The 17,603-nt window shown below is 32.1% G+C and overlaps 1 protein-coding gene across 1 annotated transcript; it reads right to left on the reverse strand.

The window, feature by feature from the left end:
* Positions 1-5,620: 5,620 nt before the first annotated feature.
* Positions 5,621-16,316, reverse strand: LOC145240170 (uncharacterized). Its single transcript, XM_080103759.1, has 2 exons — positions 16,179-16,316; positions 5,621-6,893 (listed from the first exon to the last, which is right to left on the reverse strand). Exon 2 carries the CDS (start codon positions 6,884-6,886, stop codon positions 6,056-6,058), a length of 831 nt encoding a protein of 276 aa, XP_079959885.1. The 5' UTR covers positions 6,887-6,893; positions 16,179-16,316; the 3' UTR covers positions 5,621-6,055.
* Between the last annotated feature and the right edge of the window lie 1,287 nt (positions 16,317-17,603).

A 17,603-nucleotide genomic window follows, 5' to 3' on the forward strand; every position in this document is an offset into this window, starting at 1 on the left:
AATACATTAAATTATTCACATATAATTATAAAAATGAATAAAAATATTCACATATAATTATAAAAATGAATTAAAATATTCATATATAATAATAAAAATGAATTAAAATATTCGTATATAATTATAAAAATGAATTAAAATATTCACATATAATTATAAAAATGAATTAAAATATTCGTGTATCGTTATAAAAATGAATTAAAATATTCGTATATTATTATGAAAATGAATTAAAATATATGCATAAAATTATACAAATGAATTAAAATATTCGTATATAATTAAAAATTAATTAAAATATATGTATAAAATTATAAAAATGAATTAAAATATTTGTATATAATTATAAAAATGAATTAAAATATATGCATAAAATTATAAAAATAAATTAAAATATTCGTATATAATTATAAAAATGAATTAAAATAGTCACATATAATTATAAAAATGAATTAAAATATTCGTGTATCGTTATAAACATGAAGTAAAATATTCGTATATAATTATGAAAATGAATTAAAATATTCGTATATAATTATAAAAATGAATTAAAATATTCATATATAATAATAAAAATGAATTAAAATAGTCGTGTATCGTTATAAAAATGAATTAAAATATTCATATATAATAATAAAAATGAATTAAAATATTCGTGTATAATTATAAAAATGAATTAAAATATTCGTGTATAATTATAAAAATGAATTAAAATATTCGCATATAATTATAAAAATGAATTAAAATATTCGTATATAATTATAAAAATGAATTAAAATATTCGTATATTATTATAAAAATGAACTAAAATATATATATATACACATATATACATATATATATATATATATATATATATATATATACACTAGCAAAAGTACCCACCGTTGACTAGAGAAAATGGACTCTGATTTGACGCTAACATGTATTATGTAACATGTATAGGATAGGTATGAATAAGAAGGTTTGTAAAGAGATAGCGTCGAATTTGGGGCTATCAAAACCGAAGCAAAATTATTTCCAAGATTCAGAGGCATCCACTGAGTTGAATTATTAATTATAACATATTTCCATTTTTATCATCAATATTCATCACTTTTTGTGCTCCAATTAAATGCTAGAAACCCTTTGTAACGGAAATAGAAGAAGCAAAAAACACCCATTATTGATATTTAACCAAGTATTCTGCGGGTTGCATCTACGTAACGTTGTCCCACTACATAATAATGTATCGTGTGGTATAAATAAAAATGTATTTGAAGGGGGGTAGCATAAAGTGTAATAATAATGATTGTCTTCATTCGAAGTAACAGATTGTTGAATACTAAAGCAGATTTTATTTGCATGAATTTTGTGTGCCTCTAGAAGTAGAACTTTTGTCAAACATTGTTGTCGTCGGAAGGGGATAAATTGAAACATTAAAATGTTTGATAATATCCTAGGGAAAGAAACGCCTTTGTTCGTTGCAGGATTTTATGTATTCGTAAACTTTTCTTTTATGCAAAACTTTTATGCTAATTAGAATCACACTCGATGCATCGATTAAATAATGCTCTATACAAATAGCTCTGTAGTTTCACATTCTTAGCTCTTATAGTTTGACAAGTGGATAAACAACTGCGTACTGTGTTCACATCCTGCCCCCTTTATAACACTGCTAACAAGATTCACGTGGTTGATCCCGTGAGGCGAAATCAATTATACTATGGAAAATATGGCAACATGTTGATACGACAAAACTACTATTAGTGTTAATATCTGTTTTGTTATAACGGTTATTATTTCTCTATCTATCTATCTATCTATCTATCTCTTTCTCTCTTATTCCAACCACCCTCTTTTCTCTTTTTCTTTCTCCTTGTCATTGTCTTTTTAAACAATTATTCAATAATTATGAATAATGCACCAGTTGCATTAATTTGTTCCTTGATTGAACGCATAAAATGTTATAAATTTTCTCTGGCAATGTAATATTTTATTATGTTTTACACTTTCTGAGAATATATATATATATATATGAATATTCGTGTGTGTTTGTGTCTGTGTGTTTGTGTGTGTGTGTGTCTTAAAGGAGGCATCCAAATAAAATAGTCAGCTGCCAGGTTTCTGGCTTACTCAGGAGAATTATTGGAGAAAGAAAAATGGTATATTTTAGGAATAAAACACCCATGTGGTATATCTACAATGTGTGATATGTTTTTGAGATCGATCACACCTAATTATAATGGTCATTCTCTCTGTTTACTAAAGAAAAATCGCTTTTAACAGACGTAGATAAGCAAGATTGTGAGGTGAGATAGCAGATAAACGTAAATCAGAATAATAAAGCAATGTTGAAATTCGTTGGACACGTCGAGTGTTACCAGATGTCACATGATGAAGGACCTGCATGTATTTATTAGCATGCCTATTAATCGTAAGGTTTCATTAATTATATAAACCCAATATGTTTAAGACAACCTGGAATTCATTAATGTTTTAGTTCTAATTCTATTTTTCTGTTCTTAGACAATAAGGTTAAAAGAAAGAAAAGCATTTCTTATAACCTATTGATGAAGATTGATTTTGGTTGAAATATTTGACTTATAATCTTTCATTATTTAAAAAAAAAATTAATTAAAATATAGTAAGTAAAACACATTAACTAAACAGGTTCTTCGGGATAATTTCCCCAGTAATTTATGCAAGGAACGTTGGGAAATTTGGAGTGCTAGTGGCTGCAATGTTTTTTCATATTTGTGCCAGAATTAAAATATTTAAATACCGTTCGTCTTACGGTTAGTAAGAGATAATTCTACGTAGTATTGTTCTTAGATGCTCATATATATATATATATATATATATATATATATATATATATATATATATATATATATATGTATGCATGTATGTATATATATATGTACATATGTATGTATATATGTATATATATGTATATATATATATGTATAATTGTATATATATGTACATATGTATGTATATATATGTATATATATATATGTATATATGTATATATATGTATATATATGTATATATGTATATATATGTATATATATATGTATATATATGTATATATATGTATCTATACATGTATATATGTATGTATATATATGTGCATATATGTATATATGTATATATATGTGTGCGTATATATGTGTATATATATGTATATACATATGTATATATATATGTATATATATATATTTATATATATATGTATATCTATATGTGTATATGTATATATATGTATATATATATGTATATATATGTATACATATGTGTATATATGTATATATGCATATATATGTATATATTTATATATATGTATATATGTATGTATATATATAGATATATATGTACATATATGTATATATATATGTACATATTTGTATATATATGTACATATATATGTATATATATATATGGATATATATATGTGCATATATATGCATATATATATTTATATATATGTATGTATGTATATATGCATATATATATTTATATATATGTATATATGTATATATGCATATATATATTTATATATATGTATATATATATGTATATATATATGTATATATGTATGTATATATATGTATATATATATGTATATATATTTATATATATGTATATATATATATGTATATATGCATATATATGTATATATGTATATGATGGACTCTCCGTCGATTTTCCACATATGAGACTCCGACAATTGACCTGAAGGTCTAGATTTTAGCGTGTGGACATTCACTTAGACGTATGTGGCACTTTAGTCCTGCTAGATACTTGCAATGGCGACCGCAGTGGTGACAGACATATAAATGCGAGAATTTAGCTCCACACTGCTCAGTATTATTTTTTGACTTGACTCTCGCTTCTTTTAGTTTTTCGATGCTAAACGTTAGCTCAATGTTGTTATATTCAATATTTAGAACCTGCAAATTAGACTTTATTTTATCTTTGTAACGCAACCATGGTCGTCCCATGTTTCGACGGCCTCTGTCTAATTGGCCATACAGGAGTTGCTTCGGTATCCTATCATCATCCATATGTATGTATATGTATATATATATATGCATATATGTATATATATGTATATATGTATACATATGTATATGTATATCTATGTAGATGTATATATATGTATATATATATATATATATGTATACATCTATGTATATGGTGGGGGTTAGGATCAAACACGAATCCCTGAGGCGAAGTTTGAAAATAAAATCGGCCAGCCAGAATGAGTTAGTGAAAGATGTTTGAAAGTCGTCGAGCGTTACGGCAACGACGACGACGACGACGACGACGACGATGACGATGACGATGTAAGCATTAAAAAATCGGTGTTTTGGGGTGTCGCTAAGAATAAGCGAAGAAAAAAACCTTGGAAAACGAACGTTACGTAAAAAATGGCTTAAATAACATCGGGTTCAATATTTAAATTTAAAAAATCGGAAAAAAACCATCTCACACCACGATTCGAACCCAAAACGTTTAGATAATGAACAAACGCGCTAATCAACTACGTTAAAGCGGCGTAGACGAAATGTGTTCGGTTTTTCACCTATTTAAAGTAAATCAGGTCACGACATCATGACGTCATCTGACGCATGCGTAGAATCGGTCATCGTTACGAGAAACGCGTTTTTGTTGACCCCTCCCTGTCGAAAATTGTCTATTTCGGGGTGAAAAAGTTAACGTTTTTGGCGAATTTTTCGATATTTTTCAAGCGAAGAATGGGACTTCGATATGATACCGGTTTGTGAATTTTCGTCGCGTCTGTCGAATGTTTTTAGCAGACACACAAGCATACATACATACATACATACATTTTCGCTTATATATATATATAGATGTATATATACATCTATGTATATATATATGTATATATGTCTATGTATATATATATATGTATATATATGTATATATGTATATAAATATGTATGTATATATATATATATGTATATATATGTATATATGTATATATATAGGGAATTTTTGTTTACTTTTATACAGTTATAATGTATGTGTGTGACGTATACTCCACATTATTGTACAGTGCTTGTTTGATACAGTAGTTAGGTAAAACACGGATTATCTTGGATATTCTTCGTAAACTTTTCGGAGATGTAATGGAAGCTGTTGTGACTATATTTCATGCTACGATTAGTGTATGAAATATTTATTTCAAATTCACATGTCTCGATATAGTCATAATAACTTACTTTTATGTCATATGGGTAAAGTAGACATTAATTTTAACGGTTCTTGTTCGAACTCATCTCACACTGGCTAACTTCAACGTTTTTTTTGGGGGGGGGGATAATGCATATTTTATAGGTTATTGTGGAATGCGCCGATATTTTAGATAAATAGAAACTGTGTCTGTTTTCATATCAACTAAACACCGTCATATGACATCTGTTTGACGTGACTTTATTTGCCGCCTATTATTATTATTATTATTATTATTATTATTATTATTATTATTATTATTATTATTATTATTATTATTATTTAAAAGTATTAGTAGTAGTATTAATAATAATAATAATAATAATAATAATAATAATAATAATAATAATAATAATAATAATAAAGTAAAATTGATGTCATTTTGTTCTCTTGTTATTGATAATGATGAGACAGATGTTTCTGGACACACTTGTTCTAGAATTTGTACGCGTGGGACATCAGAAGCACTATTAAATGAACTGCTTAACCGGTGTGCATATATCCAAGCTGTTAAAACTAGATACGCCACGTATGGACATAAGAGGTACAATAGGAAATTATTTGTAACATTAGTATTCTATACAAGTAGGCGGAAAGAATGATTTTGCAGTAATCATTTTAACGGTCCTGAATCGATTGTGCGTTACGTCGACAGTCTGAACAGGTTTAATTGGATATAATTCTAGAAGTTCCCAAAGAATGCGCAGGAAAAGTTAAATGATTGTATTGTTGCATGAGCTTGATCATATGAGATTCTTTCAAAAATGAAATAAACATTTTTTAACGATTCTTGTCCGATGTAAACAAAAGTGACTCAACTTGCAGCCTGTTTAGGATGTTCTTGATCTAGAACTTGTCCGGGAATGTGCAAAAAATTTATAGCACAGTTAACTGTACTGCTAGATAGACTATTGCCAGAATTACGATTCTCTTCATCAGAATGGCTAGATAACGGCATTGGAGATTCATCGGATGGAGTTTCAATTAAGTAAATATGATTTTTAGTAATTCTCTCTCGATTCATTGTTACAGTGAATGGCTGGCCAGTTTTAATATGCGCCGTTTCCAGATGATTTTCAGAAATATTCAAGGGTGTCGGAATACTGGTTGCTGTAATGTCTGAGAGGCTTTCGTTTCTATCAAAAATATTCAGTTCATGTTGGGAAGAAAAAGTCATGGGGATTTCATTGGGGTTTGTCCAAGTGAAGTAGCCATTATTTTTAGTGCTTTGGTTTTGATTCTGCATTACACTGATTGATTGGGTAGTTTTCTCTGGATCTTCTGTTTCTGGAATTTGTCCAGGAATGTGTGACGAGTTGATATTAGTTAGGACTGTACCACTCTGAAAGCTTGTGTCGGTATTACCTTTTTCATAATCAGATATGCTATATGCAGGCATACAAGATTCATCTGAGAGATTACTGCTGGGGTAGACATTATTGCAAACGGTTGCTGGTTGATTCTGTGGTAAAGTTGTTAACGCAACATTTTTGGTGGAGAAATCTTCGCTGTTTTCCTGACAATCATGAACGGTTTCCGTGATGTTTTCGAAGTCTTCGATACAATATTGACTGTATTTGTCCGACGTGATCTTAATGCACAATCGACAAGTCTTTTCTATTATTTTGGTACACGGTTGTCCCATAACTGACCTGTCGAAAGAAAAAAAGGAATGCACATAACATAAGTATGACAACAAATAGAACTATATGTTTGATGAATCATCTGTCGATGCCGATTTATCGATGTAACAGTAAGGATTGTTTGTTTTCACATTGAATTTATTAGGTTTGTGGGAAACCAATGAATGAGTCAGAAAAGGGTGAGACAAGAATAGAGAGAGTAATTGTGCATCGAAAGGATTGGAAAGTAGAGTATAATAGCAGCAACGTTGGGAGGATAAAGGAATGGCATAAATTAAGAAAATAAAACAAAAATTGCGGAAAATATTAAAAATCATCATACGAGATTCACGATCAGGATTATGTGTTTAAACTAGACCTGGTTTTCAAGGCAATGCTATGTGGGTTTTGTAGTGTACAAGTTATACAAGATAGCGTGTGAATAAAGCTACGCATTTAGAAAATACGTTAATTTCCCCATCATCCGAAAAAAAATCTAGTTTAGGTTCGAAACAATATATGACTTGTTATGGAATATTTGGTTCAAAAAATCATTTATTATTTACGTAAGACGTTATTTTCTTAGATGAAAAATGTGATGGATTTTTACTGTCTTGGGAAACCAGATTCCGAACAAACTCTAGAAAATATTGAGAATAATTATAAAACTTTTAAATGTTATGGTTTCATTATTACAAAGGAAAATTTATTTATGTATGTTATCAAACAAAACGTAAAGCGACTACTGTAAATTAGAAACCATGTGCAGAGGAACACTAATGAGGGAGTTGAGTAGCGAACATTTTTTTTACATTTAACTTACATTTTCGGAGAGCAGAATATTTAGAGGGAATTCCAAAGTTCAAGACAAGAAAGTTTCAGAATATTTGAATATTCTTCGACATCGTCTGCAGCGAAAGTGTAGGGTTGTGTTGTTTTTCAAATTAGTCACTAGTTGAGGAACTACCAGGCGCGCATATTCGTTGGAGCACATTTCATTAAAGTACTTTTAAAACTCGCACAGAGATGTAACACTGTGGCACTGAATGGAACTTGCTTGACAGTCTGGGACTCATCAGATGGTAGACATTTTTAGGAACCTATCCAATGGAGAGATTTCGTTTCGTGCACCGGTACATATAGGCGATTTTTATATACGGCGGTTTTGTAGAGATATCTGTTCCAATTCATGTTAGCTATAAATGTTAGGCCGAGTAGTTTGATTAACGAACTCTCAGCTAATGTGTCATTATCTATTGTAATATGTGATCGTTAAAGGAAAATAGTTTTAAATGTTTTCATCCACTAACGGTCTCATTCCACTACAGGTTTGATGTAAGTTTCAAAGATTTCAGATATTGGCTTCGATAGGTGGGTATTAGTTTTTCCCCCCGATATGTCTGGTATAGAGTGTAGTGATATAAGCCTATACAGCCACCTTGGACACAATTTAATTATGAAGCTCGCTTATGAATGTTAGGAACAATAATAGTTTTAAAATCAATCTCTGGGGCACATCCGCATTACGATTATTTTGTTTGGTTGTACAGTCAAAGATGGCAACCTAAATCTTTCTCTTGTTTAAGAAGAATCTGATTATATTCAGTAGTTGTCTAGTAATACCGTAAAATTGAAGTTTCATGAGCAGACTCTATGGCAAACCTTGTCAAATGATTTGGATATATCAAATCTCATCATCCCCTAACCTCTTCGGCTGTATCCAGTGCATGGTACATGCATTCAGATAAAGTCGTTAGGATATTCACAGGAGAACGAAGTTACCTAAATTTATACTGTCGATAATAAATACGTTTACTATTTATGAGGTGGTTGGTTAGCGATTGGCTGATTACCGGCTTGAATAATTTGAATGAATTGAATGGAGAGAATGAATAGATTGATGGGGCGATAATTGAGCGGATTAGTCCTTCCCCAGAATTATTGAATACTGGAACGACAAAGGCAATTTTTGTCAGCGAAGGGTTCAGTCAAGCATTTCTTACAGAGTTTGGAGAGAACATGGGCTCTCTCGGTAAAGTATGTCTTTATTTATTATGGCAGGAATAACATCAGACGCCCACGCCTTAGAGGTATCTAATGCTTGGCAAAATATGATTTCAGATGATCAAGTGTTCTTGTTGATCGCAAAGTGAGATTTTATGTGTCTAATTTCTTTTTCTAAACAAAAACCTAAAAACTAGGAAACTGTAAACATAGGATATTTGTAAATGACTGAAGAATGCTTTAGGACGTGATATTCCGAATTTTCCAACATTTTTTTGTTTTGAAATAGTTTCCGAATATATATATATATATATATATATATATATATATATATATATATATATATATACATATATATATATATATATTCGGGAGATGAGGATTGGTTATTCGTATTATTTGGATTCATCGGACTACTGCTCTCATCTTGTTTAATTTTCACAATGTTTCGGTTGATGTAACCTCCGACCTTCTTCAGGTGCATCTTGTCGAATTCGGAAATGTTTCTGTCGAACTCAGGAATTCGGACAGAATTTCGAGCGGAAGCCTTTTTTACTTCACGGGGGTAGCGTGCTCTTGTTCCGTCCGACATGACTGGATAGAGGTCCTAAGTAATTCGCAATTGTATCTTTTGGTCGCCTACACTAAGAATTGAATCCTCAACCTTCAGGAGAATATCTCTTTTTACCATTGATTTTTACAAGAATTTAAATCGCTAAGCCACAGTTTCTTGTGGACAATTCTAGTACGCAGCCTTAGTACGGAGCCTTAGTACGGAGCCTTAGTATGGAGCCTTAGGCCATTGTTTATTTCTAGTTGTAAATGTCACTATTTATTACTAGTTATTACTACACTTGATTATTTCCCAGCATATGTGCTGCTTCTTCCAGTCGTCCTACTCTCCACCGCTCCTCTCTGCCTATAATTTTTACTTCATCTCATAATGGTAGATGGTTTCCATTTTCCTTCCAGATATGGTCAGCTATGCCTGACTTTTCAGTCTATCAGTGTAATACGGCTATTTGATGTTCTTCTAACCGTACTTTCAGTGAACGACACGTTTCACTTTTGTATAGTTTTCCACATTTACCTGTGATTTCGTATACACAGTCCTTACTCATTATTATTTCTGTAAACGATTTGCCTCTCAGAGGCTATTTCCGGATAGTCAACTCACTCCTGAATACTGTCCTGATGTCAAATTGATTACATATTCGTTGAAGTTTTTAAGATAACCCCTTCATATATGGTATGCAAACTGTGGTGAGTTTCTTAGTGGTGTCTTTTTTAGTCTGGTCCAAATTTCTTGAAGCTGATGTCATGCTCTCTGGATAGTTGTTTCGGTGGAGGTTTTCTCTCAAATTGTCAATCTCCTCTTGATATGCCCTGCTGTTACTACATATTGCTTTTAGTCAACGTTGTAGGCAAAGGGCAATTCCTTTCTTTACATAATATGAATGGCAGGAGTTGAAGTTTAGGTACTGTCTAGTGAAAGTTTGTTTTCGGTACACAGATGACATAAATCCCTGGCCAGTGCAGGTTATCAGCACAGCAGGGAACGATAATTTATTATTATGTCCTTTTTCACTCGTGAACTGTATAGTTGGACGGAGAGAGTTCACATAGTCTAGTAACGTTTGTACATATTCTTGAAGGGGCCAGAGTATGAATGTGTCTTCTACATATTGCAACCATATTGTTGGCTTTAGTGGTGTTGATCCTAATGCCATTTCCTCAAAGTATTCCATGTATACATTAGCCAGTACTGAGAACAATATTGATCCATTTTGCCGACTGAACAAGAGCACGCTATCTGAAGTAAATAAAGGGGTTCCGCTCGAAATTCTTTTCAAAATCGCAGGTTCGGCAGAAACAATCCCGAGTTCGACAAGATAACCAAAAGAAGGACGATATCGAGCGAAACGTTGTGAAATTCACACTCACGATGAGAACAGTAGCCCGATGAATCAAAATAATACGAATAGTCTTAAATGCTTTTCAACTTTTAAAACTATATAAAAAATAAATTCTTTGTAGTCCTTAGAGTATTATTTTGAGAGCGTGAATTAATATCCTGTAATCACTTAATCAATTTACTTTAATAAATTGACAATATCCTAATGTTATTTAATTAAACATCAGTTGTTTTCCATAAAATACTGTTTCGGGAATGTAATATATGCAACAGTCTGTCCATTCTTGTTAGCTGAGCACTGAAAATTCTCAAATCTGGGAATCAAATTTGTTCGCTTTATAAACGAACCGTTGCTAACATTCAAATATTGCGTCACCTATATGCATATTATTTCGTCCGGAGCCAATGCATAGGTCATTTCAGGCATGTAAGTCCGAAAAATACAAAAGAAAGAAAATCATCAAACGAACATAAAATAATCCGTTTACTTGCTTTCTTTTACAAAATAAAAAAAACGCTATCTACGCTGTCGTCTTCGTCAAAACAACAAAATGACAGTTCTATTTATCATTACATACACTATGTGATGTTTGAAAACGACGCATGTTATATATATATATATATATATATATATATATATATATATATTTATGCATTGAAGAGTTAAACTCTCACATATTTGTCTCTTTTATATTAACATTTTTCCTAAAATAAACAAAAACGACGCAGTTTATATATACTTATACATTGAAGAGCTTAGCTCCCAAATATTTGCGTTATTTATATTAGGATTTTTCTTAAAAGAAAATAAAAATACACGACAACGTTTTCACCATAACAACAACACATTTACACAACCTGTTACAATGTTAAGTTTTGTTTTTACCATAACACACACCACGTTTTGCTTGGCGATATTTTAAACCGACGCATCTCATACATATTTATATATCGAAGAGTTTTTGCGTCTTTCATATTAAGATTTCTCTTAAAAAAGTAAAACAAATGCAAAAAATATTTAAAAAATATAGAAGTGTTAATCATTTTATCTTTTCCGTGCAATTTGACTACATTTTTGTATTATAATGTATATCGCATGTAAAATTGTCGCTAAAATATTGTTATGCTTTCCGACGCCAGCCAAACAATGCACGTGCGTGTTGTTGCCTTATGGACAGACTATTTAGCAGCGACAGTTTTACATGTGTTATTCGTTTACAGATTACCCGAAAACATATACATATCGTGAAATTAAAGTGAATGTGAAAGGCGGTTGAAACAACCAATAGAACTTTTTAGAAGCTTGAAGATTACCTTTTATTTATGCTATGGCGAATATAGCTATATTGAAGATGTTAACTTTGAACTAAATTGTAGAGGTTAGCTCGCAAACATTTGCGTTTTTTATTATTAAGCCGTAAAAACACGGACGTTTCTTGAATGAAAGAACATGAACTTATTTTTTTTATTTTTAGCTATAAGAATATGTATATATTTTTATAATATATATATCTATATATATATTAATATATATATATTTATAAATATATATATATTATTTTATAACTTACTATATACATACTTTGCTCTACGTATGTATTGATCACTCTTGAATTTTTCGCATAAAAATTATACTTTTGGATATTAATTTATGTAATTAAATCAAGTAGTCATATATATATATATATATATATATATTCATATATATATATAATTATATTCATATATATATACATATATATAAAGTATAATATAAAATATATATAATAAATAATTATTATAACATTTGAAATGGCTTTCAGAACTTTCAAGATTATCTAGCTTAGACTGGTCAATTTAGAATAGTTTCTTCTTAAGACAAAACCAGGTTAAATTTGATAGAATAAGATAACATTCCTTTCATAAAGAACGCAGTAAACACTTCAAATGTATTAAAATAATATATAAGGGAAAAATTTTAAGCATATTAAATTTCTCCTTTTTTATTTTTTATTTTTTCTCTTTCGTTTTTTTTCTTTGTTCCTTAGCGTTCAAAACATTACACAGACAATTTTTAAAACATTCTTTTTATTTGAGTTTTGATTTTTAAGTTGTGTCAGGTAAATTTGAACAAGATCTTGTAACATATCTATATAATTCCTATTCTGGTTATAAAACAGATTAGTATTGACTGAAGAGAGCTTGAAATAGGTTCCCTATTATCAGATTTGTAACTGACGGTACCGATGATTTGTCTCATTTAAACCTTCTCTAAATAATATATATATGTGTGTGTGTGTGTGGATGTGTGTACTTATTTTTTTCAATTATTTTTCATCTTATTAATACCGATCCTGTAATTTATGCAGCATCACGCAATTATAGACAAAAGTCTATATTTTAAATTTCAAGATGTTGTCCATCTTACAATTGATTCCATTAAGTATGTTGATATACACAATTCTTGACAACACATGTTCATTTAATCATAATCAATGAATATGTTCTACCCTGCTGAGAAAGTAGATCACATCCTGTCTGCACATCCCTCGGCTAACATTCACATCTGTGGTGACTTCAACGTCCATAACGTAGAATGGCTGACCCACTCAAATAAGACGGACGATGAGGGGAGGTTCTGTCATGATTTATCCATTGCTTATGACCTCACTCAGATTGTTCGCGAGCCCGCCCGCCCGTGTGCCCGATACTCCAGGACAATATGCAAGCCTCCTAGACCTTTTTCTCTCAACTTCCCCTGAGCTATGTTCATGTTCCGTTCTTTCTCCTCTGGGACCCTCCGACCACTCCGTCGTATCAGTTAAGATAAAAATGAAATGTAATAAGTCCCCAGACGTACCCCTCCACCGTACTGTATACCGATACTCTATGGCTGACTGGGATAGCTTCCATATATTTATATCTGATCTACGTCTGCATTCCATGTTTAAAAAGGATGTGTCCTCTATATTATCAGACCTGACCGAATGGTTAATTGTAGGCATAGACCATCTAAAAAAACAGCCAACCATGGTTCTCCCCAGAATGTGCTGCTGCCATCGCGCACAGAAATCACTTTTTTTCATAGCTACCAACGTAATAGATGCACTGAGACTAAAGCTGCTTTCAGGAACGCCAGCAACCACTGTAAAAGAATAATAAAAATGCAAGTGTGTTATATGCCCAGTCTGTTAAATCCAAAGTAGCTGACCAGCGGCTTGGTTCCCACCAGTTTTGGCAAATAACAAATAGGATCCTTAACAGAAGTGTGCGTTCTATCCCAACCATTATCAACGGACCAGAGGTCATCTCGTCAGCTTCAGACAAGGCCAAACTATTTGCCAAGAACTTTGCAGCTAATTCTACCCTATGCGACGAAGGCCATCAACTCCCCATATTTCCTCCTATAACACAGAACACGCTAGGTAACATACAAATATCTGTGCATGAGATCGCCAAGCTAATCACGAACCTTGATTCCAGTAAAGCAACTGGTCCTGACGGCATCCCAATTATAGTGTTAAAAAAGCTTCAACCAGAACTCGCTCCCATACTTACGAAACTGTTTAAGCGTTGCCTTAAGGAGAAGTGCTTTCCAACACCCTGGAAAACCTCATCAGTATACCCTGTATTTAAGAACTCAGGTGATAAGTCATCTCCCTCTCAGTACAAACCAATAAGTATCCTGTGTGTCATGAGTAAGCTGCTGGAATCCATATTAAATAGATAAATAGTCATCCACCTCAGCAGAAATAACCTTCTTAGTGACACGCAATATGGTTTCCGTTCTGCAAGATCTACCGCAGATGTGCTAACGGTTATATCTCATAGGATTAGTGAATCTCTTTAAAAAGGCTTCCTTTCCAGGGCAATTGCTCTTGTGATATCAAAGGTCTTCGATTAGGTATAGCATAAAGGCCTATTTCACAAGATTTCCAGCTACGGTATAACTGGAAATATTCTCTCTATCAATAAATCATTTCTCTCTGATAGGCTCATAAGAGTAGTGGTTGATGGACAAAAATCAGAGGCCTGCGGTATTAATGCTGGAGTTCCTCAAGGGGCAATCCTGGGCCCAACTCTCTTCTTGATCTACATCAATGATCTCCCTAAACACATACTTAAATCATTCGTTGACATCTATGCTGATGACACGACCATCTACGGCAACACATAAAAGGCTGTAAATGACAAAGCTCTCCCTGATTCTCTCTCCTCTGATATCGAAAGAGTGGTTCACTGGGGGAAGACGTGGCTGGTTACCTTTTATGCATCTAAAACCAAACTCCCATCTTTACATCATCAACGCTTTGATCCCCATCTCGCATCAATTGAAATGGAGGGCTCTCGTATAGGAGAAGTCCCATGTTTTGACAAGATTCTGGGCTTGACCTTCACTCCTGGTCTGAAATGGAACACGTACATCAAGCTCGCTGGAAAGATGGTGAGATCATTCTACCGCTCCAGAAGATATCTCCCTACTGATGCAATTCTCTATCTACATAAAAGCCAAGTAAATCTAAGGATGGAATACTGCTGCCATATCTGGGCAGAAGCTGCTAAAAACAGCCTATCCTGCCTTGATAGAGTACAAAATAGACTTCGTGGCTTAGTGGGGGATGCCCTTTTCTCTTCCCTGCAACCTCTCTCCCACAGAAGAGTCGTTGCAAGCCTATCTTTGTTTTATCGGTATTTCCATGGCAGGTGCTCGTCTGAACTCCAATCTCTGGTCCCCCCTCGCCAATCTTTTACGAAAAACACCCGTCTAGCTGAATCCACTGTCAAAAACTTTCCCCAATCTTTATCTATACCTAAATCAAAACGTACATTCCATGAACAAAGCTTCTTTCTTAGAACTGCACGCCTGTGGAAATCTGTTTCGTCTGCCTGCTTCCCTTCTGACTACAACTTGGATGTCTTCAAGTCCAACGTAAACAAATTCCTGATTAACCGCCCCCTTAAGTAGACACGTTATTAAATATTCACAGTATCGTACAGTACTTACAATAACCCTTATTACTGAGTGGCTTCCGGGCCTTGATAAGTGGTGAACTCCATGTAAAAAAAAAGAAAGTAACTCATCAGAAAACGAAGCACCTATCAATTCATTTAAAGAAAATAAGTGCATAAGGCATGATTACAAAATCCGAAAGTTGGGAGAGAAGTTACATTTACCTTTAATTTTTTCATTTATTACATTTGAATTTTCATTTATTACATTTGAATTTTCATTTATTACATTTGAATTTAAAATAAAATGTAACTTCCTTCCCAATTCTCGGAATTTGTACTAATGCCCGTATGCATTTATTTCTTTTAATGAAATGAGAAATGATTCTCATATTTTCTTTCATATTATATTATAAGGGAAATTGTGTTTTTATATAAAACTTCGTAACAAAACAAATATTACCAACCTTTCAGGGAAATAAATTATGTATAATTATTTAAATTGGACTGACCGATTTCAGTTAGTTTCAGAGCTGGTAAACAAATTATTGGTAGTGCGCAAATGAATAAAAACTAATGGAAATTGTACGAATATGTCAGCTTATATTTTGGATGCACAGCGTCATGTTAACAAATATACGTCATAATAAAAGAAAAAATAGATTTAACGTAATTTCGACAGGAAACTGATAAACACCTCATGATTTTTAATATTAACTGCAACACACGCATGTTCATTTATCCAAAAATATAATCGACCATTTTGTTTTTATTAATTTGACCTGTTTTTACCTTAACACCATTCTTCCGGCATATATTCTTATTTTAGTTTTATGTATTTAAAAAATATTGATTTTTAAAAAGTGTGTATGCCAAAGTTAAAAGTCTAGTTTCGTTGGTCCTGCAAGATCCTGCTTTATAGTCGAGATATATGAGGCTACTTGATAGATATCTGAGCAAATGAGGTCCAAATCCTTCATTGTGCCATTGCAATAATATAATTACTTTCTTTGGCTGATTCTCGAAATGATGATTGAAACCCGGCATAATGAAAACAACACTTAACAATACCATTAAGAGTTGGGTACATTCTTGCATTAACAGTGCATAAGATAAAAAAGAACAGTAACACGAACACCTTTACGACCTCCCGCTTATAAGTTTCAATTACGGAACAAACACTTAATAAAAAACCAGGTAAACTCTAAGTTCTTTTTAAGATACTACGCAGATAGTAGCAGAAGATTGGCATTTTTTGTATGAATAACACAAATGCACGTTTCTTTTCAGGGAATTAAAACGTCAATTTGATTTTCGTTCTTCAATATATAAACATGGTTTTAATAAATTGTAAATAATTATATTTCCTCAAAAATATCCCGATTATGCGTTTTACGATGACGCTCTTAAAAGCAATTATTGTGACGTGATTTTTTTAAACTTTAAAATTGACTACACGCTTTCAGAATGTTGGGTTAGCGAATCAAAGTGCAATTTGTATTAACAAATGGTAAGTTTAGTTTCAATATTAAAAATATTATTAATATCTCTGAAAAATGTGTAGCAAAATGTAGTAAACAAAAATCAGGAAAAAAGATAGGAAACAGTCAGTTTCGCCCTGCACCGCCCATCTCTAGAAGAGAGGGATTTCTTGGCTGTAATGAACGTAGAGAAAGAAGAAGGAGACAGAAAAAAGGCAGAAGAAAACTTGTTTCTAGCAGATTCGTGGTTCATCATAAAGAACAATCCAACCGCCAGAACAACCTACACACGACCTGCAGGACACTGTCTGACTACTTCCCAGGGTCCTGCCTTTATAGCAGCTGGAAATATTTGCATTATCGCGCGAGAGCACACGCGATTCTGCGAGAATTGTAGGGCGTCAACGCCAA

Source organism: Euprymna scolopes, chromosome 19 (assembly GCF_053919585.1).
Source record: "Euprymna scolopes isolate OS-2025 chromosome 19, ASM5391958v1, whole genome shotgun sequence".
NCBI classification, from domain to species: Eukaryota; Metazoa; Mollusca; class Cephalopoda; order Sepiida; family Sepiolidae; genus Euprymna; species Euprymna scolopes.